The sequence below is a fragment of the Thamnophis sirtalis genome, unplaced genomic scaffold (assembly GCF_051295495.1).
Source record: "Thamnophis sirtalis isolate CommonGarterSnake01/CBP01778 unplaced genomic scaffold, rThaSir2_p1.2 scaffold_4, whole genome shotgun sequence".
NCBI classification, from domain to species: domain Eukaryota; kingdom Metazoa; phylum Chordata; class Lepidosauria; order Squamata; family Natricidae; genus Thamnophis; species Thamnophis sirtalis.
In genome coordinates, this window is record NW_028261384.1 from 132,183,901 (window position 1) to 132,211,462 (window position 27,562).

At 41.1% G+C, this 27,562-nt stretch overlaps 2 protein-coding genes across 2 annotated transcripts in view; both read left to right on the forward strand.

The window, feature by feature from the left end:
• Positions 1-6,529, forward strand: part of LOC148046670 (vomeronasal type-2 receptor 26-like) — a 22,867-nt gene extending 16,338 nt beyond the window's left edge. Inside the window, exons 6-8 of the mRNA XM_087714875.1 lie at positions 4,544-4,771; positions 5,410-5,536; positions 5,631-6,529. Of these exons, the coding sequence (XP_087571001.1) occupies positions 4,544-4,771; positions 5,410-5,536; positions 5,631-6,529 (1,254 nt within the window). The remainder of the gene's footprint in view (positions 1-4,543; positions 4,772-5,409; positions 5,537-5,630) is intronic.
• Positions 6,530-12,632: 6,103 nt separating this feature from the next.
• On the forward strand, positions 12,633-26,101 carry LOC148046671 (vomeronasal type-2 receptor 26-like). The gene is made up of 6 exons (XM_087714876.1): positions 12,633-12,817; positions 13,724-14,009; positions 16,675-17,526; positions 20,095-20,322; positions 24,981-25,107; positions 25,203-26,101. The coding sequence occupies exons 1-6, from the start codon at positions 12,633-12,635 to the stop codon at positions 26,099-26,101; spliced, it is 2,577 nt and encodes an 858-aa protein (XP_087571002.1).
• The last annotated feature ends 1,461 nt before the right edge of the window (positions 26,102-27,562 follow it).

Here is a 27,562-nt window from a genome sequence, read left to right on the forward strand (position 1 = left end):
GATGACCCGGTTTAGATGGTCTCTCAGGAACTGCCTGAAAGTCCGTCTTCTCACTGCTAAGACCCACCTTCTTCCCTAAGCTCCACCTTATTCCCTAAGCCCCACCTTCTTCCATCTAAGCCCTGCCTTCTTCTTCTAAGCTCCACCTTCTTGTAACCTTGTTACACTTGTAACCAAATGACATGCTGTATGTGATGATGGTTTTTCTTTTTTTTGTCTCCCCCCCTTTTTTTAAACCCTAGGTTATTGTGGTGTCTATTAAATATACAAACAGAGAGATACGGGATGTGTGTATGGGGGGAAATGTAGTAGGGATGCACCTGTGATCAAATGATATATTGTATGGGATGATGGGTTTTTTTTCCTTTCCTTTTCCCTTTGTTTTTTTCTATTGTTATGTGATGTTGTCTATGTAATAAAAAATAAAATTATTTTTTTAAAAAAGAAACTACCATAGCTGTAGTTTCAAGATCAGTCTGCAATATTCTTTAGGGGCTTTGACCTTAGATCTAAAAGTGAGTGTTGTGGGCTGTCTGTCACTGACCTCTCCTGCAGTTGAATCAGATAAGGAGGAGGCATGAGAGGCAGGGCTAGCATCAAGGCAATCTCAGGGGGAAGAGGGAATGGAGCTGTCAGAGATGGAGAATAGAGACTGAGCCTGGGCCATCCATTAGCCCTCAGAGGGCGACTCAACAGCCCCCAGAGGTGACTGATGAAGAAGAAGAGTTTAAGTTTAAGTTTAAGTTTTATTTTATTTATATGCCGCCCTATTCCCTAAAAGGGACTCAGGGCGGTGAACAACTTAAACGGGAAGGGGAAACATACAAGTACAAAATAAACATATTAAAAAGACCAACAACCACACCTGTCGAGAGGGGAGGGGAGCTCATCAACTCCAGGCCTGCCGACACAGCCAGGTTTTAACAGCTTTTCGGAAAGCAGGGAGAGAGGTGAGGGTCCGAATCTCCGTGGGGAGTTCGTTCCAAAGGGCCGGAGCTGCAACAGAGAAGGCCCTCCCCATGGTCATAGCCAGATAGCATTGGCTGGTGGATGGAACCCGGAGGAGGCCGGCCATGTGCGATCTAATGGATCTTTGGGAGGTAATTGGCAGCAGGCAGTCTCTCAAGTACCCAGGTCCAATACTGGTTCCAGTGCCAGATGTTCAGATGTACAGAAGGCAGAGAAGAGGAGAGCAGCAGGAATCTTTGGGCCAGTCCTTGGGACAGAATAGCCCACATTGCTAGCTAAGCCCCACCCTAGTTCTGGGGATGAAAAGCAGGGGGCAATAACAAATAAGTGTGGTAGACAACTATTCAACACCCTGTTGGTCAGCCACTGATAGCCTGAACTTCTGAATCCTGTCTGGAATTTGTCAGAATTCTTCTTGGAATCTGCAGTGCCTTCTGAATTTGTGTGTGTATTTGTGTGTGTGCTGCTGGAAAAAGTGAGGACAACTTCCAGGACTTCCTTTGCAACTGTGGGGAGAGGGAGGGAGGGAGGGCGGGAGGGAGGGAGAGAGAGAGAGAGAGAGAGAGAGAGAGAGAGAGAGAGAGAGAGAGAGAGAGAGAGAGAGAGACTGACTGACTGACTGACTGACTGACTCCTGGTGTGTTGGGGCCATTTCAGGAGGAAAGGGAGCAAGGACTTAGAGACTTTGTTCGTTTGCTGTCTGTTTGTATGTGTGTGTGTGTGTGTGTGTGTGTGTGTGTGAGAGAGAGACTCTTTGCTAGGCCTGCTGGTGCTCCTAATAAAGGGAAGGTTTAGTTAAATACAGACAGCTAGTTTTGTTTGGAAGCCGGGTCAGAAGAGTGAGATATAGCATTGAATTTACAAATTAAAATACTTAGAATGTGTTTTTGTCCATGCAATTAATTGCCTATCAAGTCCAAAAATGTCTTGGTAACAGTATTAATTCACAAGCTCAGAGAGAAGTTGGGAAAGATTCCTTGGATAAAAATCCTTAAGAGGGAACAACTTAAGAAGCTTGGGAAACTCTGAAAAAGGTGGTCATAAAATCCCAGTCCAACCCAATACTGCTGAAAAAGAAAAACAAGTAATCTGAGAAGAAACCAGCACGGCTACAAAAAGATCTCTTTGACAAATTGAAAGACAAAAAAAAAAGTACAAAGATGGAAAGAAGGACACATAATTAAGGAAGAACATCAGAAGATAGCCAGAATCTGCAAAGATGAAGTCAGGAAAGCAAAGGTTAAGAATGAAGAAAGACTTGCAACAAAAGTCAAAGATAATTTTAAAAAAGTTTCTCCCAACATGTAAATAACAAGAAAAAAAATCAATGAAACAATCAGCCACTAAAAAGGGAAGATGGCAAAGAAGTAAAAAGCAGCAGAGAGAAAGCAAAGCTGCACAACTCATTCTTTGCATTGGTTTTCACGCAAAAAGAAAATACCTATCAAAACATATCTGTAAAAGACAGACTAGAAATAAAATTTAAAATAAGCAAAAATATGGTAAGAGAACACCTGTCTGATCTTGATAAATACAAATCACTGGGACCTGATGGATTACATCCCAAGTTCTAACGGAGTTGGAGGATGTCACCTCAGATGTGCTATATCTGGCGCACCAGGGAACTACCAGAGAATTGGAAAAGAGCTGAGTTCCCATCTTCAAAAAAGGAGGGGAGGAAAAGAGACCCAGGAAAGTACAGACCAATCAGTCTAACATTGATACCTGGAAAGATACTGGAAAATATAATTTAAAAAAAACACCCAGATCTGCCAACATCTAGAATGGAGTAAAGTAATAACTAGAAGTCAAAATGGGTTTGTTAAAAACAGATCATTCCAAACCAATCTTATTTCATTCTTCAGCATAATGACTAAATTAGTAGGCCAGCAAAATACTGTGGACATAATATACTTAGACTTCAGCAAGGTATTTGACAAAGTAGACCACAACCTACTTCTTGGTAAGCTAGGAAAAAGTGAGATAGATAGCTTCACCATCAGATGGATTTGTAACTGGCTGACAAACCGTACTCAACAAGTAGCCCTTAATCGTACTACGTCTACATGGAGGGTAGTAAGCAGTAGGGTACCACAAGGTTCTGTCCTAAGCCCAGTACTCTTCAATATTTTCATAAATGACTTAGATGAGGGAATGGAAGGAGAATTTATCAAATTTTCAGATGATGCTGAACCAGAAGGATTAACCAACAGCCTAGATGATAGACTCAAGAATCAGATGGATCTTGAAAGATTGGAGCACTGGGCCCTATCTAACAAAATACTTACTATATTCAATCACTCTGACATCTATAAGTTAAAGGAAGAAGTGTTCTACTCCTTCTACATGATATGATGAAGTTGTGTTTTTTTCTAGATACTTTGTTTGGAATATTCACATTTATTATGACCCAGGTTTTTTTATTTTTGAAAATATGATCATACTTTTAATCATAAAACATAATGTACCTGGAAAGGTGTGTGTGTGTGTGTGTGTGTGTGTTTGTGCATAGTTGCATAAATATAGGCCTTTTCAGTCATATTTTTGTTTTATCTTGTTAGTACATTGCTAATTAAAATCTAACTTTAGTGTTGTGGCCTTAGGTTGGACTGTTTTTCCCATTTGTGTAAAGACAGATGAAAAAAATGAGCTATGAAATAGTTCTGCTTTCTCCCTGTTGCTTTTCACCTTTTCACCATTAGCAACCTCATATTTGCTAATATTCGGCCTGTTATGGGCCACTATTTCATCTTTTTATACTTGTCCTTTTTGTCTTTCAATTTCTCAGAGAGTTCTTTATGCAGCCATGCTGGTTTCTTATGGGAGCTGTTATTTTTCTTCTTCATTGGTATTGCACTAGACTGGGCTTTTATAATTTCACTTTTCAAAATTTTCCATGCTTCTTCAGTTGTTTTCCACTTGAGGATTCTCATCCATGGAATCCTTTCCAAACTATCTCTAAATTTATTGAAATTCCATCCCTCAAAAGTTCAAGATTACAGTTTGACTTTGTTCTACTACTTGTGCATGCATAATAAATTCCAATATTGCATGATCACTTGCCCCCAAGGTTCCTGTAGCTTCAACACATTCTATCATTTCATCTTTCCTAGTGAGAATGAAGTCCAATATAGTTGATCCCCTTGTTCCCTTCTCTACTTTCGGAGCAGTTTGGTGAACTAGTTGTTGGAATAATTCATTAGGGAAGAGAACCCGTTGTTAAATTATTTGAATCCCACCACTGTTTATATACGTTTTATTATTTTGCATATCTTTATCAGAAATCATTTGTCTTAAGAGGTTTACCAATTAAACTACAGAGTTTAATGTTAATATTTTTTTGCTGGGTTTTTTTAATTTTGCAATTCTATATGAATTTTATTTCAGTAATCTGATATTTTACCTCTGCGTTGGAATGATGGTTATGTTATTTGTTTGATTCTACAGCTAAAATAAAATTTTTTATATTTTCTTTTTCAAAACATCCATGCATATATTTTGAACATATAAATTGTCTCTCCTCCCTTCTCTCCTTTCCTCTCTTTGTCCCTCATTGGCTGTCCTTGTTTTGCAGGTTCATTCTTTTCTGAGAAGTGTCAGATTCAACAACAGTGTTGGTGAGAAGATCTCTTTTGATGAAAAAGGAGAATTCATTGGTGGATATGATATTATCAATTGGGTCACATTTCCAAACCAATCCTTTCATAGGATCAAAGTTGGGATGATCGATCCCATAGCTCCAGCAGACATGTTCTTCAATATTTCTGTAGATTCCATCACATGGCCAATAGGCTTTAATCAGGTTAGCTGCCTCAGTTATGTAGCATAAAAATATCTTTATTGATGAAAGTTCTGTCCCACCCTTGAAACAGTGGAAGACCAGCCTGCAGTTCCTCTGCCAGCGAATAAGGAGCTCATGGTGTCTACACCCATTTTCACTGGCAGAGCACTGGAGGAGGCTGTCCAAGCCAAAACAGAACCTGGGGAGGGGCACCCAGACCACCACAGGTTCCCCAGACACGAGTGACATCAATCTGGCTACGGCAACTCTGGCCACGTTCACCTGGATATGCCCCCCTCAGGTAAACACAACTCTGATGCAATCCTCAATCGAATTTGACATCCCTGGCATAGGATATTGTACTCATTACTTTGGCCCTTTGTTAGCAATGCATGGTTTTGAACTGAAAGCTATAATCCACTCTATTAAATTTAATCACTTTGGTGACTGTAAAATTAAGAAATTGAGAAAAATATCTTTCACCACCCCAAAAATGATATTTGAATGATTATTTCAGATCAATTAGATCTCAAAATGATGTAATCATATTACTTATACTTATCAATCCATTTTTATGCATTTGATTCCACAGTAACAATATCTCTCCAAACTTCCTTTTTCTTCTGTATCTTAAAATATTGTCCTTCATCCACTGACAGGCATTGCCTTTATCTCTGTGCAATGATCCCTGTGAAACAGGATACAGCAAGGAAAAGATAGAAGGGGAGACATTTTGCTGCTATGGTTGCCGTCTCTGTCCAGAGGGGAAAATATCAAAGGAGAAGGGTAAGAAATTTCCAAATCTAATGGGATTAAACCATGAATTACAACACTGTCTATAATCCACTCTATCAATTCCAATCCATGTGTCCTTTTTCAGATATGGATGACTGCTCTCCATGTCCAGAAGATCAATATCCAAATCCAGAGAAAAATATGTGTATTCCAAAGCGGATCACATTTTTGTCCTATGAAGAACCCTTGGGAATCAGTCTGACCGTTCTTTCCCTTTGCTTTTCTTTCATGACAACTTTGGTCATCACAATCTTCATGAAACACAAAGACACTCCCATCGTCAAAGCCAACAACCGGAATCTCACCTACATTCTTTTAGTTTCCCTCCTCCTCTCTTTCCTTTGTGTCTTTCTATTTGTTGGGAGGCCCAATACAATTGTGTGTCTCCTTCGACAGCCAGCATTTGGACTCATCTTTTCAGTGGCAGTTTCTAGTGTCTTGGCCAAAACGTTTGTTGTGGTCCTAGCATTCATGGCCACCAAACCTGGTTCCAGATTAAGGAAGTGGGTGGGGGGAAGAATGGTCAGTTTCATTCTTCTATCCTGCTGCCTTGCTCAAATGTGTATTTGTGCTGTGTGGCTGATAAAATCACCACCGTACCCATATTTTGATGCACATTCAATATCTGAAGAACTTATCCTGGAGTGCAATGAAGACTCGGTCATGTTCTACTGTGTTTTGGGCTTTATGGGTTTCCTTGCTCTGGCTAGTTTCTCTGCTGCTTTCCTAGCTAGGAAGTTACCTGACAGTTTCAATGAAGCCAAATTTATCACCTTCAGCATGTTGGTGTTCTGCAGTGTTTGGCTGTGTTTTATCCCAACCTATCTAAGCACAAGGGGAAAATATACATTGGCTGTGGAGATCTTCTCCATGATCTCCTCCAGTGCTGGCTTATTGGTGTGCATCTTCCTTCCCAAGTGTTTTATCATTGTCATGAGACCTGAACTGAACGATAAACATCAGCTCATGAAGAGAAAGTTTTAATGAATATCTCCATTTGCCTGATATGTAGATGTTGCAGATCTTCCACACTGGCACTGTCAGGCATGCCTCCTTCAATATCCAAGAAAGAAAAAGCTCAATTCCATGTTAATAGAGATAAAGTAGTTTTATTAGATATGAAGTGAAAGCAGCTAAAAAGAAAGCAAGATCTGAGCCAGAAAGGTAGGAACATATATATTTCAAACGTTTACCCAGCACCCTCCCCACTAATTCCCCAACCCAGTGTCCAATCTTCAACTCCGTAGGGTGTCATGTGGAGTGCATCTTCAAACAGCCTCATCAAGTTGGTATGTGACCAAGTCCAAACATCAGCCACCAGCATGCACAGAAGATGGTGAGAACAAGATTCCTCCAGTACAATATTATTCCCTTCCCCAATAATACTTTCTACAATAATATCATGCCCCCCCATTCCCATGGCAGCCGATAGTAAGCAAGCATAGCAAAACAGCTGTAAGCAAGTAACCAAAACAGAGGCTGACATTCGGCCCTCCTTTAGAAAGAGATATCATTCCTGCAGTAAATGAAAGAGGAAAAACAATGCAAAATAACATTATAGCATATACAACTATTATAAAATCAAGGCTTATCAGGATAACTGGTGTAGAACTTCTGCAATAGTGGGTGGTTTGCAGAAACTTGTTGGACAAAAACACTCTAACCCCAACTTTGTACTCTTTCGGCTGAACCCTTCTCTTATCCACTTGTCATTTGTGAGCCTGGTGCATCTAACGCTTTGCGGGTAATGGGCCAAAACTGCCAAAGTTGATCACTCCATTCAGACAAGGACAAAATTTGTGGTTTGTTCTGAGACAATTCAGGAATTGGCACAAAGTCCTGACCCAACTTTAAAAGGGGTCATGCTGGTACTGCTGTGTACTGAATTATTATACGCCACCTCTGCGTGTGGTAACAGTTCAGCCCAATTATCCTGTTGATAATTGATGAAACATCAGAGGTACTGCTCCAAAACTGAATAAATCTGTTCATAAGCCCCATTAGTTTGAGGATGGTGGATGGAGCTTATATACATGTGAAATAAACAATTTAGCCAACAACTTCGCTGATGGGATCTTGGAACGCGGCACAAAATGAACCTGTTTGGAAAACTGATCAGTGATAACCCAAATAATGGTATTCCCCAGACTTTCTGGTAACTTGACAATAAAGTCCATTGATATCTCTTTCCATGGGGCCCCAGGATGGGTAACACTTTGGAGGAAACCCCGGGGCTTCCCCGGTGGTCTTTTTGCTGCTATACAGACGGGACAACTGGCTATGTAGGATTCAATGTCTTTTTTCAATGAAGGCCACCAAAATTGCCGCTTAATCAGATGCAAAGACTTTACAAATCCAAAATGGTCTGCCATTCCCGAATTGTGGGCCCATTGAAGTACGACAGGTTTCAGGTCAGCTGGAACATACAGTTTAGCTCCTCCCCATGCCAGTCCATCTTTCATGGTGCATTCATTAGAATGTTCCTTGAACCAGTCATTGGATTCCAGGTCGTCTTTGAGTTTGTTCATTAGGTCCATAGTTACATCCAAGTCTACTAGGCCTTGGCTTCTAATAATCATTGGGGCAGCAATATTTCTAGCTGGAATGACCGGATGAACCACGCTCAGTTTAGAGCTATTGTACTGGGGAAGCCTGGACAAGGCATCACCCATAAAGTTCTCCCCCAAAGGATGTATTTCAGGGTAAAATTGAACCAGTTGAAGTGTTGTGCCCAGCACAATTGTTTAGGTGACAGTTTTCGTGAGGTCTTTAACTCTTATAAATTTTTATGATCAGTCCATACTTCAAAAGGGTGTTTTGCCCTCTCCAGGAAATGTCACCATGTTAGCCGATCTAACAGCAAAAGCTTCCTTCTCCCATATAGCCCATCTCCTTTCTGTCTCTGTAAGCTTACATGAGGTGTAAGCACACAGTTACAATATTCCGTCAGCGTTTGTTTGAAGTAATACTGCCCCCACCGCAATGTCACTGGCATCAGCTTGTACCATGAATAGAGCATCTATATCAAGGTGTTTCAAAACTGGCTCTGCTGCAAAGAGTCACTTTCATTTCTCGAAGGCGGCTTGACACTCCATAGTCCACTTCAAAGGCTTCCCCACCCTAGGTTTTGCTTCTCCTTTAGATTTTAGAAGATTTGTAATGGGCAGAGTGATGTTAGTGAACGAGGGAATAAATTGACGATAAAATTTTGCAAATCCCAGAAAACTTTGCAATTGCTTGGGCATACGAGGCAGCTCCCAATCAGTAACGGCCAGGACTTTTGCTGGGTCCATCTCGATGCCTTTGGGGGAGATACTGTATCCCAGGCAATCGATCTTCTCCTGGAGAATTTCACATTTAGAGAATTTCACATAAAGTTCACCGGCTTGGAGTTTCTTGAGGACTCAGCAGACCAAAGTCACGTGTTCCTCATTTGTTTCTTTGCAGATAAGGATGTCGTCAAGATAGACTAACACACTCTTGTACAGGTGCTCACACAAAACTTCATTTATTAATTGCATAAAAACTGCTGGCGCCTCCTAAAGACCTGAGACCTAAAGCAGGCCACACCTACAGAAGAGGTTCTAAAGAAATTTGAAACCCACCACTGCGTCAGTGCCTCAGCAGCCATAAGCCTCACCACACGTCACTGCATGTGAGCCCTAATATAATTGTTTCAGTCATTTTTGGGGCTAGGACAAATCAGATGAGTTCTTGGTATTAACCCATCTCCAGTCTAACAAGTTTGGTGACCAATGTGGCAGGGCCCATGCTGTTTAGTGTCCCATTGACCTGCTCAAAGTGAATGGGGAGCACTAGGGACCACCTGCTTATGCCTAGCTGCTCAACTTTGGGGAGGCTGATTAGGCATCGAGTGCAGCCCATGTCTATAATGGCTTCTACTTCCCCCTGCACCCCCATTTCTGGCACCACTGTCTTGGTTTTGATGTTAAAAGGGCAGATGGCTGCACTTACCATTGAGTCATCATCACTGCTATTTTTCTCCTGCCTGTACTAGAGGAGCCTCTGTGGCTGAAGTTCCCTCAACTTTGTTGGGAAGGAGAAGAACCTCTACAGCCTGCTTGGTGAGTCATCCTTTATTGGATGGCTTCTGCAGGGTTCGCCTTGTCTAGGGCCAGGGCCAAGCATTTGGAAGCCCCATATCCATGCTGGTCAGATTGGTAACATTTCGTAGTCCCTATCTGTGTGGAAGGAGTGCTTTGACTTTTTTCACTTGGACTAAGCACCCCAGTGTTCTCCTCGCTTGCTTGTCCATGGTTGGCTTCCTTTGGGGATGGACTTCCAGGTCCATTGCGACAGCTTTGTTTACCAGGCCTATATGCCTTCTGATACCGTCCTGATGCCGCTGGCTTGCCTGAGTTCTGAGTGAGGATCTCCTTGAAATGGTGTACTATGAAGCATTCTGGGTAGGCCCTTAGTTTCCTGGCTAGTCTCAGAAACCTCTAAATTAAATCTTTCAGGGGTGGGCTGGCTTTCTTCAGCACCTTTATCTGGAACTCGGCTTCCACTTGATGGGCCATGTCCTTGAACTGACACTGCATCAGTTGGACAAACTCATCAGCATCTTCCAGATCAGGGGCTTCTTCATCATGAAGTTCCACTATCCATTCTACCATTCCTCCTTCATTCATGTCATCATTTATAGAGGAGATCAATTCCCCATTGTATGGGTATTGATCTCAATACTGATCAATGTGAGCCCAGATTTGGTTGAGAAAGTAGGCTAGCCTCGCTGGAGTCCCATCAAACATCACTTTGAACCATGGAGGTGGAGCGGCTGTTGGGACTTGTTGCTGAGCCAGCACTGGTTGCTGGGCTGGCCTCTGCTGTTGGGCTGGAACCTGTTGCAGGATCATGGCCTGGGGTTGAAGTTGTGGCTGCAACTGGACCAGTATCTATAGCGAATCAATGACTGGTGACTGGAAAGGTTCGAGCGGTTGAAAAGGCATCGGGTGAGGGAACCCTTCATACCTCCTGGCCTGGTTAGTTCAGTAGTTCAGTAGGCTCGGTTGTTGGGTCACCTGCATTCCTGTAGTGACCATCACTGCAGTTGGTCCGGCCTGAAGTGTGAGGCTGTAGACTGAGCCACTCTGTGCTGAGTGAAAGGAAGCTGATGCTCCGCCTAGTTGCACTTCAACATCTTTGTCCAGGAAAGTGAATGTAGGCTGTGCCAACATCCACCTGGGCTATTCAATACCAAGGGGATGAGTAGCATTGCTCACACTGAGTTGGCCAAACTGCTCTCAGAGACCGGTCATTGACTGCCTGCATGACAGTGGCAGGAATCTCCATTCTCTGGAGTGCTTGCAGTGCATCTGCTTTGGCACTCTCCATTCATTGGTCGGGGCCTGTCGTGCACCTTTTTGTGATTCCAACATCATCTCCTGGAGTGGTGTGACTCCCACAGCTTCGCTTTGCAGGGTCAGGTCTGGCTGCAAGCCCCACTTGAGTGCTGGCTCTTTGGGTCAGTCACCAAGCTGGTGCTCCCTCTCTGCAGCTTCTTCCACTTCCACCACGGATTGGGAAGGGGAGTAGATAGTCTCAATATAAATTGTTTAACCATTGCCTGTGGCTCCCTCAGTGGTTTTCTTGTCTTCCTCCATCTTTCCTGAGTCTTCGTATCACCCGGGTTTTGGTAGATGCTTGGGCTCAGGACCCTGGACAGCAGTCCGGAGCTCTGATGAGCTGGTTGAGTTTAAAAAGAGATTTGGGATAATGACAGGGTTCCAAGTAACACCCCCAATGAAAGAAGACTATGAGGTTTGAGCTTCCTAAAAGTTCCATTTTATTAGAGATGTCATATTGGCACATCTGGGAAAACCTGAATGTGAAAATTTCCAGGTTTTCCCCACCCAAGTGAAAGTTCAAGTGCCTGCCCAGCACCCACATGTCCATCACATGGTCCAATCAGGCACCATCCCAGCTGGAGCTGCATCCTAGTCAGAACACTCCAGGTGCAGGGCAAGTTGTCCGTGACTTTCTGAGAAAGCAATGTTATTTAGTCTATATATCTTCCATATTCCATATAATGCCCCTTCCCATTTTTCCACAGCAGAAAATGTGACAGGCCTGAAGTCCCAATATAAAAGGGACTTCCAGGTCTGACACTCTACTCTACTCTACTGTACTCCACTCCACTCCACTCCACTCCACTCCACTCCACTCCACATGGAGTCTCTAGTCTAGTCTAGTCTAGTCTAGTCTAGTCTAGTCTAGTCTAGTCTAGTCTAGTCTAGTCTAGTCTAGTCTTTCCTCTACTACACTATACTACAATACTCTCCACTCTCCATGGCATTGCATTGCATTCAAATAATTTTTTTCATCCATTCTACCAAAATGTGGATGCTTTTTGCACTTCTTGATTTTCATATCATGGATTCTACTGTTTCAGATTGGCATATAACACAGTAGGATGCTACTTTACAAAGATTGACTTGGGAAACAGATGAATGACAAAACAGAGAAAGGTTTGTGCATATAACAGAGATTATCTTAGTTTACTAGACACAGAAAAGAGGAAATAAGCTTTGGTAAGGGCTCAAACCATATTATTAATTTAAAAATTAAATGCAGTTTTATGTAATTCCCTTTGAGAATAGAAAAGAAAATCAGAATAGAATAGAATAGAACAGAACTATTTACATATGTATCTTCAATTATGTATACAATGATTTTGTTTTTGTCTTGTGACTCCAGCGTTCCTGCCTCAGGAGGTCCTTACATATTATGAAGATATTCACATATGTGACTGTCTCACTATCATTATCAAATTAGTCAGTTTCTATCCTCCAAATCCTAGGGGAATCGCATGGAAAATGGAGGAACTGACTTTGAAGAATGCTATTTATTGTCCCCATGATATTCCATCCCATGGCTCAGAGCCCCACAGAGCTCTGTGTGTTGATTTGAAAGTATGTTGCATTCTCTATTTGTGTCTGAAAAACATCTCAAGAAGACAGGTTGGTCTGATGTACTTCAAAGATCTTCTGGCCGACAAAGGCATTTGTACACAGAAAGAAGACACTCATGGAAGATGTTAGTTTTCATGGAGTTGGTCTTAATAGTAATGCCTCAAGTGGTGTGCAAGGATCCTAGCCTTCAATGTGGCTATGAGGATCCTCTTCCTTTACGTTACACCTATCATGAGCTTGGAGACATCAACATTGCTGGCATTATTTCTGCATTGTTTACATTTTCTAGTCCCATTGATTTCAGTCAACATCCTTCTCAGGCAGTTCAGGATGGACTTATGTGAGTACCTCATCCATTCATTTCCAGTTCTGGACCTTGCTGTTAAATAATACAATGTTTCAAATGTTTTCCTCTAATTAGAAAAGCTCCTGAAAGAAGCATCATGCTAGGATAGGATAGGATAGAATAGATTAGGATAGGATAGGACAGGACAGGATAACAAAATTATTGGAGGTCTTCAGGGAGTAGACCCTATACCAGACAAATGGCAGTCCAGTCTCTTCTTGAAAGCTTTCAGTTATGGGGAAATCACGGCTTCTGGAGGCAAGTCATTCCACTGATTAATGGTTCTTAATTTCTAAGTTGCTTGTCTCCTTGATTTCCATCCATTTTGTCTTGTTCAGCCTTCAGGTGCTTTGGAGAATACGTTGGCTTCCTCTTCTTTGTGACAGTCTCTTAGATATTGGACACTGCTTTTTTTTAATGTGGAGTTATATTTAACTAATGTGGAAACTCCAAATTAAATTGAAAAATGTGTATAATAAATCACATGTAAATACTTATAGCCATAGAGATGTGAATGGCTTAATTTATGAATATGTAACTACTGCTATGATTTGGGAATGGCTATATATTTCCCATGATAATTTTTTCTGGTACCAAAATTCTGCAATTTTGTCCTGCAATGTAAGACATTTTTAAAAGCTGAGGTTTGAAACAGGACCTTTATTTGTGTTTTCAGAAATAATGCTTCTAATTTCAAGCCAATGTTTGCCTTAAAAATAACTCCAGTTCCTGTAGGGGTAGATATGAACTAGTGATATGCTTTGCATTATCCAGGACCTTAGCTGAATAGTGAAAATATGACAACAAAATCCAGTCCATTAAACGTGTTGTATACTGAAGGATTGCAAGTGCCATGATGTGAAACAGACTGTTCTTAATGTTTTTTTTAATTCTTTACAGAGTATTTTATCAGAATTACCAGCATGTCCTGGCCTTAGCATTTTCTCTAAAAGAGATCAATGAAAATCCCCAGATCCTACCCAATGTCACACTGGGCTTCCACATTTTTAACAGCTATTTCAGTCCAAGCTGGACTTACTTTGCTTCAATGCTGCTGCCTTTCACTCATGGCAAATTCATCCCTAACTACAAGTGTGGGGTCCCAAAACGTTTGGCTGCCGTAATTGGGGGACCTGATATCTCTCTTCACATGGCAGCTGTGCTGTGCATCTACAAAGTTCCTCAGGTAAGAGGTGCATATATATAACACTCCAGAAGATAGGCTTAAGATACAGAAGGATCTTGACAAACTTGAACATTGGATGCTATTTAACAAAATAAAAATCAATGATGAAAAAATAAGATTCTACATTAGGCAAGAAAAACAAAATGCACGGGTACAGTACATGTGATATCTTCCTCAATAGTAGTAACTCTGAGAGGGATCTTGGAATCCTAGTGGACAACCATTTAAATATGATCCAGCAGTGTGCAGCAGCTGCCAAAAATGCCAACACAGTTTTAGGCTGCATAAACAGAGGGATAGAATCAAGATCATGTGAAATGTTAATATCACTTTATAATGCCTTGGTAAGGCCACACTTGGAATACAGCATTCAGTTTTGGTTGGCACCATGTAAAAAAGTTGTTGGGACTCTAGAAAGAGTGCAGAGAAGAGCAACAAAGATGATTAGGGGACTGGAGACTAAAACATATGAAGAATGGTTACAGGAACTGGGTATGTTTAGTTCAGTGGTGGGTTGCAGGCGGTACTCCCCGGTACGGGCATACCAGAGGTTGCCTGGAGCTCTGGATACCTCTTTTCTGTTCTCCCTCTCCCTCCCTCCCTCCCCCCGCTCTCTTCCAAGAAACAAAGGGTGGAAACTAATCAAGGAGAGAACCAGCTTAGGACAATTAATCAGTGGAATGAGTTGCCTTCAGATATTGTGGGTGCTCCATCACTGGAACTTTTAAAGAGGAGATTAAATAGCCATTTGTACCGGAGGGTATAGGGTTTCCTGCTTAATCAAGGAATTGGACTGGAAGACTTCCAAGGTCTTATTCATCAATTCCAGACACTGAATTCCAAATATTCAAATTCCAAATATTCACAAGGAGACTATTTCCAGAAAAGGGCATGTCTTAATACCTTAAAAGTGATTTCTTTTTGTATTGACTTCCAAAGTTTAATTCATTGCCTGGCACTGGAGAATGTTTTGCTATGCCCAATATATCCCCACTGTCTGTTCATAGATATAATTTCTGGTGCTGCTATGTTAATCTTATCAAAGAAAAAAATAATATCTAGGAATCTGAAAGGGGGACAATCTATTTTCCAAAGGACCCAAAGGCCAGACAAGGAACAATGGATGGAAACTAATCAAGGAGAAAACCAACCTAAAACAGGAGAAATTTCCTGACAGTCAGTACAATTAATCATGGAAAAGCCTCTGGAGGTTGCAGCTGCTCCAATAATGGAGGTTTTAAAGAAGAGATTAAATAACCATATGTCTGAAATGGTCTGCTTGAGCAGGCGGTTGAAATAGCAGAGAAATATAGCAAAGAACATACATAGTTGATTGTACACATAGTAACAGCAGCTAGAATTGTATTTGCACAAAATTGAAAAACAGATAAAATCCCATTAGAAGAAGAGATACTAAAGAAGATATTAGATTGTGCGGAAATGAACAGGTTGACATTGAGAATAAAGGACAAAGAGGAATCAGTGTACTTCAGGATATGGAGGCGATTTTATGACTGGTTAGAAAAGAGATACAAAGAGAAAGAAAAAGGAACAAAGTATAGAATAAATAAACCAGATGACACATTATTATACCGGGGGGGGGGGGGAGATAGAAAAGTATTAAAATACAAGTATACAAGTTAAAAAATGGTATAAGTGGATTTATTATTGGGAAGTAAAATTTAACAGAGGACATTATTTTTATGGAAATATAAAGTTGGGATCACTGAAATGCCACCCCGAGAACCCATCAGAGAAAGCAAATAAGGAAAGGCAACAATGGAAAGGAAGGAGGATGGGGAGGGAAAGGAAGAAAGGGTAAAGCAGAGGAATTAAGGGAGGGGAAGTAAGAGTAGGAGAGAGGGTAAGAAGGAGGAGAAGAGAGAAGGAGTGGGAGAAAGAGAGCGGAAGAAGGAAAGAGGAAGGAGAAGAGGAGCGAAGAAGGCAGAGAAGGGAGGTTGAGATGATGGAAGGAGCAGAGTTGTTGGAAAACAAGATAAAGACTCCGGGTGATAAGAAAATGACCCAAACTATATTTTCTATATTTGTACAAGATAGTGATAAACATTAATATTTAATAGATAAATGTTAATAGTACTTATAAGAATGTATATTTGTGAATGTATTTGAAAGGGAAAAAAATAAAAAAAGAATTCAAAAAAAGAAGAAATAGAAGACCTTCAAGGTCTTATTTCCCCAATTCCAGACACTGAATGGAGGTTTGAGCTTGTTTGGAGGTTCTAGCAGGGGAGGGCACCTATCGTATACCCTTGACTGAAGATTGGTACACTCCTTCTATCTGGGATGGTTGTCCTCTTCCACCGAGCACGCAGCTTCGGGAGGGACGCACATGGAGCGGTGAGGGAGGAAGGGGACACCCACCTAGCCATCCAGATCAGCCGAATCAACCCTGGCGATCAATGGGGTGACAGATGTCGCAGCCAGATCGCCCTCACATCCAAATGGAGGTTTAAATTTGAAATATTCACAATGAAACTATTTCCAGAAAAGGGCATTTCCTAATGCCCTAAAAGTGACATCTTGGTTGATTTTCCTAAATAAATCCAACTAGTTGTATAATGTTTCAGTACATAAGCAAAAGGTCACCAAGATAACTCAAATGAATGTACACACTTTCCCTCTGCGTATGTTTGTCTTCCTTTAGTTGACCTATGGCTCTGCTCCAGACATGGAGAAAGAGACTCAAGCAGTTTTCTTCCAGCAAATGTTTCCAGATGAATCCCACGAACTTAAGGGCCTCATGGTTCTATTGAAGTACTTAAGATGGATCTGGGTTGGGATTCTTGTAGTCAAGGATGAGAAAGCAGAGAAATTTGTCCAAGAAGTGGTCCCTTCTTTTTCTGAGTATGGCATCTGCACTGAGTTCATAGCAGAGTTACCAAACGTAGATTTCTATAATGATTTTATTGATGTTATGGATGAAGGACTACATGTTTACCATGTTCTCATGAACAGCACAGCCAATGTGATAATTATGTATGGTAAAATTCAGACCATGACAGTTCTGAGAACTTTCCTCCGGTTTTCAGAAGTGGAGGACCTACCAAAGAAGGAAAAGATCTGGCTTATAAATGCTCAGACAGATTACACTTCAATGTCAATTCATAAAACTTGGGATGTCAATTTCCTACATGGGGCTTTATCCTTTGCAGTTCACACAAAAGAAGTCCAAGATTTCCAGGAATTTCTTCACAATCTAAGTCCAAACAATGACCATCACGATAACTTTAGGAACTATTTCTGGGAACAGGCATTTGGTTGTTTCTTCTCAAATTCAAAAACAGAGACATCTGAGGCAACTTGTACTGGACAGGAGAAGCTTGGGTCCCTTCCTACATCTGTGTTTGAAACAAGCATCAGTGGACAGAGTTACAATATTTACAATGCAGTCTATGCTGTGGCACAAGCTTTGCAATCTTTGTTTTTATCCAAATCCAGAGATGCAACAAGAGTGAAAAAAGGAAGGAAACCGTTTCACAATCCGATGTGGTGGCAGGTAAGAAACTATCCTGGCTGTAACTTCAGTTTAATATTTTTATTGGATTATAAGGTAAAATAAGATAAAAATGCAAAAGACAAGAAAATGGTGGAGAGGAAGAGGGGGAAGAGAAGTGAGGAAGGATAAGAAAAAAAGAAAAAGAAGAATTGACTTCTGACTCATTCTGTTGCAAATTACAACTTTTTGGTATTTTTCATAATAATATAAACAAGCCATTTCTCTAAAAATCTATCAGTCTAATAGGTGAAACCCAAAATTAAAGTTTCATTCTTTTCCACTTCATGTACAAAGATCAAAAGTGGTCTCCATGTGGAAATAAAAGTACTTGTATTTTCTACTCATATTTTTCGGAGAATTAAAACTCATCAGATTATAAAATGCATCAGATTATAAGATTTTGAAGAGGCAATTTTTTAAAAAAAAAAAAATTGCAGACCTCCCAAAAATGGCCCATTTTTTACGAAAAGGGCCTGTATTTTTTTTAAAAAAAGAATATGAGTAGCCTTTAGGAGACTTGTAGAGTGCTTCTGGAAGGGCGGGGGACAAGGAAAAAATGGCCCAGTTTTCGCTCATTTCTGCCCTCCCCAGCCCCCAGGATCACTCTGGAAGCCTCCTGAAGGCTTTTTTTCATCAAAAAGGGCAGACATAGCTTTTAGGAGGCTTATAGAGTGCTTCTGGGGGCTGGGGAGGAGGAAAAGCTGAACAGAAAATGGCCCGTTTCTCGCTCATTTCTGCCCTCAGCAGCCTCCAGGAGCACCCTGGAAACCTCCTGAAGGCTCTGCACAGCCATTTTGGTGAAGGGGGTGGGTTTTGGGAGGCAAAAAATGCTGTATTCAATGTATAAGACACACCCAGATTTTCAGCCTCTTTTTTGAGGGAAAAAGGTGTGTCTTATATTCTGAAAAATATGGAACATTCTTGTCTTTAATCAAAATAGTCAAGACTTAAAAGACCAGTAAGGAGCTCGGGCAGGCAGGCGAGCCCTCCGGAGCACCGTACCGGAACGGTATCTGGTGGTTCAGGCAGGCTCCGGTCTCCCCGTACCAAGGCGTACCGCCTGCAACCCACCACTGACGTGCATGTACCCATGTTCCTGTTTGGTACCTCGGTGCTAAAACGGTTCGCCATCATGGATATATAGTAACAAAGTTCCAAATAAAAAATGTCTTTGGATAATGCTGGCTTCTTCAGCCAAGAAAAGGAGATGAGCACCACATCCTAGAGTCAGACACAACTACAGGGAAATCTTTACCTTTACCTTTTTCTAAAAGTGAGTGACTCTGTCTTCCATTATGTTATACATATTGTAGGTACCGGTAGTCTTTCCTTAACTATGATAATTAGCTTTGAATTTCCCTTGTCAGCTGACGTAATTATACACAGTGTTATGTTATTTGACCAGGGAGCTTAGCAGTAGCAGTTCAGCATCAGCGCAGTTACCATGTTAATTGAAGACTGCACAGGTTTTTAAGCAAGGACCTCATGTGATCACAACTTCCAATTTCCTTCCAGCTTCCATCAATCTAGAACTAAGGAGAACTTCCTGACAATTAGAATAAATAATCGGTGTAACAAATTTCCTCCAAAAGTTATAAATGCTCCAACACTGGATGTTTTTAAGAAGACACTGGAGAGCCATTTGTCTGAAATGGTATCCCATGTTGCTTTGCATGGGAAGAGCCAGCAAGGAAGGGTTGAAGATGGCAATTATGTAACTATGGGATACCATGACAATCAGAAATTCAGGCCGGTTGCCAGGTTCGAGATATATCAGACATCTGTAGCAAACATCTGTATGATGTTTGAAGGTATATGACTCCATGATTGAAGGTCTATGACTCATCCAAACTACCTCATGTGATCACAACTTCCCACTTCCTTCTAGTTTGAATCAATGTAGAACTAAGGAGACATTTCCTGAACCCTGCCTTAATTATCATTTTTCTCTCTCTTTTGAATATAACACAATATATTAAAATATATAAGACAATAACAAGATAAAACATAATGTAACTGGAATGGGATGTGTGCATGTGTGTGTGTATATACATATATGCATAAACATAGACCTTTTATTTATTTATTTTCAGTTACATTTTGTTTTATCTTGTTAGTATGTTGTTTTGAAGTTGTTGGATTGTAGCAGCAATAAATACAGGCTACCTTTAACATGGCTCCAGCCAATATAAATCTCTTTCTAAGTAAGTATTAAACTTTTTTTGGACTTATACACTTCTCATTATTTCATATATATTTATCAGAAGTCACCTGTCTTAATAGGCTTTAGCAATTAAACTACAGAGTTTAATGTGAACATTGTTTTGCTGGTATTTTTTTAAAAATTTTGCAATTCTATGTGAATTTTATTTCAGTAACCTGATATGTTACCTCTATGTTGGAATGATGGTGTGTGATATTTGTTTGATTCTACCCTACAGCTAAAATAAAAGTTTTTATATTTTCTTTGTTTAAATATCTATGTGTATGTTTTGAACATATAAATGATTTCTCCTTCCCTCTCTCCTTTTCTCTCTTCATCCCTCTCTGGCTGTCTCTGTATTTCAGGTTCATTCTTTTCTGAGAGGTGTCCGATTCAACAACAGTGTTGGTGAGAAGATCTCCTTTGATGAAAATGGAGAATTCATTGGTGGATATGATATTATCAACTGGGTCGCATTCCCAAACCAATCCTTTCTTAGGGTCAAGGTTGGAATGGTCGATCCCACAGCTCCAGCAGACAAATTCTTCAATATTTCTGTAGATTCCATCACCTGGCCAGTAGGCTTCAATCAGGTTAGCTGTCTCAACGTAGACTGGTCTGCCTTCATTTATGTAGGATTAAAAAAATCTTTATTGATAAAAGTCTTAGAGCAGGGGTATCAAACTGGATCCAGTCCGTAGGGTGCTTAGGGGCAGGCTTGAAATCCAAAAAGTATTTTGTCATTTGGTCCATGAGGCCAGCCTGGAAATATCAAAGGACTGGGTCACGGTACCTCTGGCAGCTAAAATGGATTGTCTGTTGGGCTCGCCACCTCATTTTCACCCTCCGTGGCCTCCTGTAGCACTCTGAAAGCCGAAAATGGGGCAAAAACAGGGTGAAGAATGGGCTGAAAACAGGGCCAAAAACAGTCCAAAAACAAGGTCGAAAACAGTTGGCAAAATTGATGCAAGAGGCCTTGGAGGATGAAAACAAGGCATGGTGGGGGGGCTGCACGTGGACCTCCTGCATCTCGTTTTGGATGGCAGGGTGCTGCAGGAGGCATCCGTCCCACAGTGGTGGGTTCTGAATCCCGTTCCAACTGGTATGGTTGGAACAGGCCTCACGGCGTCTACATGGATGTACTCAGGGCGCGTGCACACACACACAACGCGTGCATGCATCTTCACGCCTCTGCGAGCTTCCGCGATGCTCCAGCTGTTCAGCGGTGCATTGCACAGGTGCTGTATGTGCCGTGTACATGCGCTGAAGACTTAAAAGTCCTGTAAGGAGCTAGAGCGGGTGGGCCCTCCGGGACATTGTACTGGAACGGTATCTGGTGCTCCGGTACACTTGTACCGGGGCGTATCACCTGCCACCCACCACTGCCTCCATGCTACCCTCTCCGATGGCCGGTGGAGTAGAACTACAATGCTGATCAAGTCCTCGAAGAAATCCACTTTGACACCCCTGTCTTAGAGCATATTCTCTGAATTAGCCTAAACACCAATGTTCTAGGGAAGGGAAAAATTATCTTTTAAGAATGTTTATTTTTCTAATAGTTGGTATAGAACAGAGGTATCAACCTGAGGACCCGCAGGTCAGATCCAGCCCCAGGGTGCTTAGATCTGGGCCACAGGGCCACCCTGGAAACAGCAAAGTACCAGGCTATGGTGCCTCTGATAGTGAATATGGAGGTCATTCCAGCCAAGATCATCCCAGCTGAAAATGGAGCCTGGGAGGATCACCCAGGTCACCGCAGGTGCCCCAGAAACAAGTGGAATCAATCTGGCTGCCTTGAGATCAAGCAGAACCCTGATGTGGCCCTCAATGAAATTGAGTTGGACACCACCGGCATATTTTCTTTAAATATATATAAAGTTTTTTTATTTTTCATTTTCATAACATAAATATGGGTGTATCGAATCCTGCCTGGCGCACCAGATACCATTCTGGTATGGTGTTCTGGAGGACCCTCCCACCCGCCCGAGCTCCTTACCTGTCTTTTAAGGCTTCTGTGCTTCCACGCATGGCACATACAGCACCCATGTGATGCTCTGTGGAGCAGCTGGAGTGTCACGGAGGCTCGCGGAGGGGCTAAGATGCATGCACACACTGCGCACATGTGTGCGTGCACTGCACACATTCATGTGGACTCCACCGGGCCTGTTCCAACCAGTGTCCGGATCTGGAACCCACCACTGAACCACATGTGTACTATTACATAGCCAACATCGTATTGTATTATTAAATGTTGACATCAATTCACCTTACCATCAACTCCCAAAAACAATTATTGGCTTTTCTGCTCTCCATACACCATATTTGTACCTTATCCATCACTTTCTTCTCCCTCTCTCTTCTCCCTCCCTCCCTCCTTTCTTCCTTCTGTCACCTTTCTCTTCTCTACTTCCCCTTCCTCTCTCCTTCTCCTCTCTCCCCTTTCAACTCCTTCTTTCTCTCCTCTTCCCCACCTGCCCTCTTTCCTATCCCTCTCTTCTTCCCTTCCCTCTCTCCTGTACTCCACACTCTTCATCTCATTTACTTGGTGTATTTCAGCCTCTGAACAAGTTTCATTTTATGTTGATGGTATTTATAATTCCTTTTCAATATATATATTTAATTTTAACATATATCTTCCTCCTTTTTTAAAAAGAGAAAAAAATGTATACATATATAGTCATTGCGCTTTTAACCCCCCCCCCCAGCCTAATTTTGGCCGAGATGTAGACCTGGTTACTATTCCCAGCTATTCTCATCATTATATTTATATAATTATGCATCCCTACCCCCCCTTTGTGATTCTGTCTTTACATATCAATAGTTTCCCATTGTAAACATATTTCATGTTCTCTCTCCATTTTTCTCCATATCTTGGTTTAGATTACCCTTAATTGTCTATAAATAGCAATCCTTACTGTTCAATGTTCATTACAATTCCCTTAATCTACCATATAGAATAACAAGAGTATGTATCTCACTTTTTTCATCATCTTAGAAGTTCTATATGTCCATGTTTTGTATATTTTAACCCATGCTTAATTGTCCTTCTACTGTCATATTCAATCAATTAGCAACTCAGTTTAATTATCATGTATAAAAGTAGATCACAAACCTTTACTTTACAATCTTACCATATCAGTTTCATATTTGTCCATATTCCATATATTTTAACCTTTATTTATCTTTCCATTATCATATTCAATCAATTAGCAACTCAATTTTATTGTCATATTTAGGAGTAAACCCCTTATCTCAGCTTTATATTTTCCCATATAACAATTTTTAGTTGTCTGATTTTTTCCTAGTAAGTCTTTTGTCCCACTTCTCCATTCCTGTCTTCTCCCTTTTCTTTGTTTTGACATGTCCACTCGCTTCAATTTTCCCCAAGCCACCGTCAAATAAATCTTTTATATTTCCCTTTGTTTTCCCTATGCCATTGTCAACCTCCAAAACATCTTTTGTCTGCTTTTAATTTCTTTTTGTTGGGACACATCCCCCTTTTCAATTTTCCCTATACCACTGCCAAACCTAATGGAGTTTTTTGTCTGCTTTTTATTTCTCACTGTTTCTACCTCTTCATTATCCCTCCCCCCTTCTTTCTTCCCTTCTTCTTTAAATACCTGCTTCTCTGAGTTCAGAAATCTATTTAATGATTTATGCATATTTTTTATAATTTCACATAGTTCTTCATTCTTCAAATTCCCACCTTTCCATAATGTCCAGTTCCAAAGTTACAGTTAATTATACAATTCTTATTTCAGAGTTCTGGTCCACCTTAAATTTATTTACTTCAGCTGCTGTGGGGAAGGACGACAAGAGCCATCTTGGTCTTTTGTTCTTCCTTAATGTCCAGTTCCAAAATTGCAGTTAGTTATACAGATCTTATTTCAAAGTTCTGGTCCACTTTAAATTTAGCTAATGCAACTAATGTGAAAATGGAAGAGAAGCTGGAGCCATCTTGATCTTTTGCAGAAAATGAAAAGAAAAGAAAAACCTTTGTATTTTCCCAGTTCTTTATTTTGTTATTATTTTTTCTCTTGCATGCAGCCAAACTCCGGTAAGTTTCTCTTCACTCCTGCTTTTTCAAGTTCTGATTTATAGCAATTAGTTAATTAAACCTTCCTGCTCAGAATTTCCATTCACTGCACATGGAAGATTAGGCTATCAGTGAGAAAATAGTGCTTTTTTTCCTTAATTTTTCTCCCTTGTTGTTCTACCTCTCCTTAATTGGAGTTGCTTAAGATATATTAGTTGGCAGAAATTCAGATGAAGTAAATCCTTCCAAATGTTTGGTTTCTATTTCAAATCCAAAACCAAATTTAGAGTTTGTATTTGAGTGGTTTTGTCAGTTCTCTGCTTTCTCCCTTTCTGTCCGAATTGTTTCAAACAATTTTTTGGGGGGAGGCTAGTATTTTAATCCTCAATTTTCCCTTTCTTTCTTTCCTTTGCCAAAATCCAGATCTGTCTATTAATATTATTTGTATTCTCAAGTTTCTTTGCCTTTCCCAAGTTTTGATTTATGGCTGTGGGTTAAATGAATCTTCTTACTGGTCTTCCATCTCGTCCTCACACTCCTGTTCAGCTGCTTTGGCTGGAAGCCAGCTTCTTGTGCAGCCATATTGTCATGCTGCCGCCCCTAGTCCAATTCAGAGGGCAAATCTCTGACCTGCGAGGGACCCTTTGCCTCCCCCTGGGTCTGGTGAGGTGCTGCCCCTTCTTCGCCCCCCCTCCAGGAGGGTTCTGATCCAAAGGATCTCAGAATTGGTTTGTCACACAGGGTTCATGTCAGGCTCTTGAGAGCTCACACACCCTCCCCACATCTGTTCAGCTGGAGAACTTCTGGTCGAATCACCGCTGGCATAGAATATTGTAATCATATCAAAGTAAATTCATTACTTTTGCCCTTTGTTAGCAATGCATGGTTTTGAAGTGAAAGCTACAATTCAATCTACTAAATTTCATCATCTGGTGACTGCAAAATTAAGAAATTGAGGAAAAAAAATCTTTAACCAGCACAAAAATTATCTTTGGAGACTAAGGTTGATATGGATATAGAAAGCCATTGATACCAATAATTGTATATATTGAATAAATTATTATTTCAGACTAATTAGATCTCAAAATGATGTACTCACATTTCTTCTCCTTATCAATCCATTTTAAAGCAGTTCATTCTATAGTAACACAATATCTCTCCAAGCACTTTCTTTTTCCTCTGTATCTTAAAATATTCTTCTTCATTCATTGATAGGCATTGCCTTTATCTCTGTGTAATGATCCCTGTGAGATAGGATACAGCAAGGAAAAGATAGAAGGGAAGACGTTTTGCTGCTATAGTTGCCGTCTGTGTCCAGAGGGGAAAATATCAAAGGAGAAGGGTAGGCAATTTCCAAATATAATGGGATTAAACCATGAGGGTAGAACACTGTCTATAATCCACTATATCAATTCCAACCCATGTGTCCTTTTTCAGATGTGGATGACTGCTCTCCATGTCCAGAAGATCAATACCCAAATCCTGGCAAAAATATGTGTATTCCAAAGCGGATCACTTTCTTGTCCTATGAAGAACCCTTGGGGTTCAGTCTGACCATTCTTTCCCTTTGCTTTTCTTTCATGACAAGTTTGGTCATCACAATCTTCATGAAACACAAAGACACTCCCATCGTCAAAGCCAACAACCGGAATCTCACCTACCTTCTCCTAGTTTCCCTCCTCCTCTCTTTCCTTTGTGTCTTTCTATTTGTTGGGAGGCCCAATACAATTGTGTGTCTCCTTCGACAGCCTGCTTTTGGACTCATCTTCTCTGTGGCAGTTTCTTGTATCTTGGCCAAAACCTTTGTTGTGGTTCTAGCATTCATGGCCACCAAACCTGGTTCCAGATTGAGGAAATGGGTGGGGGGAAGAATGGTCAGTTTCATTCTTCTATCCTGTTCCCTTGTTCAAATGTGTATTTGTGCTGTGTGGCTGATAAAATCCCCACCATACCCAGATTTTGATGCACACTCAATAACTGAAGAACTGATCCTGGAGTGCAATGAAGACTCGATCATGTTCTACTGTGTTTTGGGGTTTATGGGTTTCCTTGCTCTGGTTAGCTTCTCTGCTGCTTTCCTAGCTAGATCATTACCTGACAGTTTCAACGAAGCCAAATTCATCACCTTCAGCATGTTGGTCTTCTGCAGTGTTTGGCTGTGTTTTATCCCAACCTATCTAAGCACAAGGGGAAAATATACATTGGCTGTGGAGATCTTCTCCATGATCTCCTCCAGTGCTGGCTTATTGGTGTGCATCTTCCTTCCCAAGTGTTTTATCATTGTCATGAGACCTGAACTGAACGATAAACATCAGCTCATGAAGAGAAAGTTTTAATGAATATTTGCCTGATATCCTTTATATGTAGATGTTGGAGATCTTCCCCATTGGCACATTTAAGCTGGAGAACAATGTGCAATATAGAAGATCGGCCTTTTATAATGCCTTGTACCTGAGATTTAACATAGATCAGAACTTTTTTTTCCTTCTGGAAAGCTATTATAAATGGGGATCATAAAAGCATATGGAAAAATTGATGTATGGACATATTTCATGTATGATAGACAGTTCTGACTAAATATATAGATTAAATATGAACGGAAAATTTGTCTTGGCTGGTCATATTAATCCATATGCACACTAGAACGTGAAAAAGAAGTAGTGTTAAATGCAAACAAGCTTTTCATTTAAAAACATACAGTAGGACTTATGGATTGCTTCTGAAGGAAGCAAACACTTGTAGTTTTCTAATGCCTATATTGTATAGAGTGTCAGCCCTCAGGCTGCCATTCAGGGGGGAGCACATCCATTGCCACTGTCACACCCACTCGGCCATGCTTACACATTGCTAATGCCGCTGCCGAAGCCCCTCCCCTCCTCTCTCTGATGTCAGCGGAGCCTGTAGCTGCTTGCGGCTCTTCATGGCTTCCCTCACAACTCTGCATGGGCACCTCCTGGACAACAGCTGCACTTCAGAGCCTACTCTTCTACTCGGGTGCAACTGCCTACTCTGAAGTAACTCTTCTGCTTGGGTGCAGCAGATACAGAAGGAGGCAATGATGACATTGAGTGGGGGTGGGGTGGCTGAGGGTGATGGCGATTGGTGCTGATGGTTAGGGGTGTCATCTGGGTGGATTTGTGGGTGGAACTGGATGTGGTTATGATATATATATGGTGATGGTGTTAACTTGGTTAGAACTGACTTTTTTTTTTTTTTTACCTTTGTATCATTGTCATTCAGTGCTGGTTAACATTTGATTGCTAGAGAGAGATAAAAACCTTGCATCAAACAAACTTGTCTCTTTATTGGTTTCTTCAACATGACTGCCGGAACATGGCATAGGGCTTACCTATAAAAAATGGGATAATTCAAAAGATCTGGCTGGAATTTCCAGAGAGTTTGCAAATACGTGGTCTGAGAAACCATTTCACCCCAATGAGATGACCATTGGTCTACCCCAGATCATCCAAGGCCCAACTCGGGATCATGGTCATACTCCAGATATTATTTTCTTTTCAGAGCAATAGTAACTTCATCTCCTGGTGGATCTCTCAGTATTCCCTGTCATGGCCAGACTAGGCCCTGGTGGCTGTAAGATTTTCCAATGCTTACCTGTTGTGACTCAGCAGTTCTGCTGTGCGTTTTTTCGGGATACAAGATTCAGTATGCAGCTGGGGCTTGTGGGAGGAAGTTTGGAGATAAAAGGACGGATGCTGCCACGCTCCAGTTGCTGGAGTCAACGTCGTTCCTTCGTGTGTTTCTTGTTTGGTACAACATTGCTTGATGATTAATCGTGA

Excerpts from the sequence above, each read along its gene's own strand:
- LOC148046671 (XM_087714876.1), top strand. The coding sequence starts at position 12,633 with ATGCCTCAAGTGGTGTGCAAGGATCCTAGCCTTCAATGTGGCTATGAG. Across the intron at positions 14,010-16,674 it reads GCATCTACAAAGTTCCTCAG|TTGACCTATGGCTCTGCTCC; the intron begins GTAAGAGGTGCA and ends GTCTTCCTTTAG. Across the intron at positions 25,108-25,202 it reads GAAAATATCAAAGGAGAAGG|ATGTGGATGACTGCTCTCCA; the intron begins GTAGGCAATTTC and ends GTCCTTTTTCAG.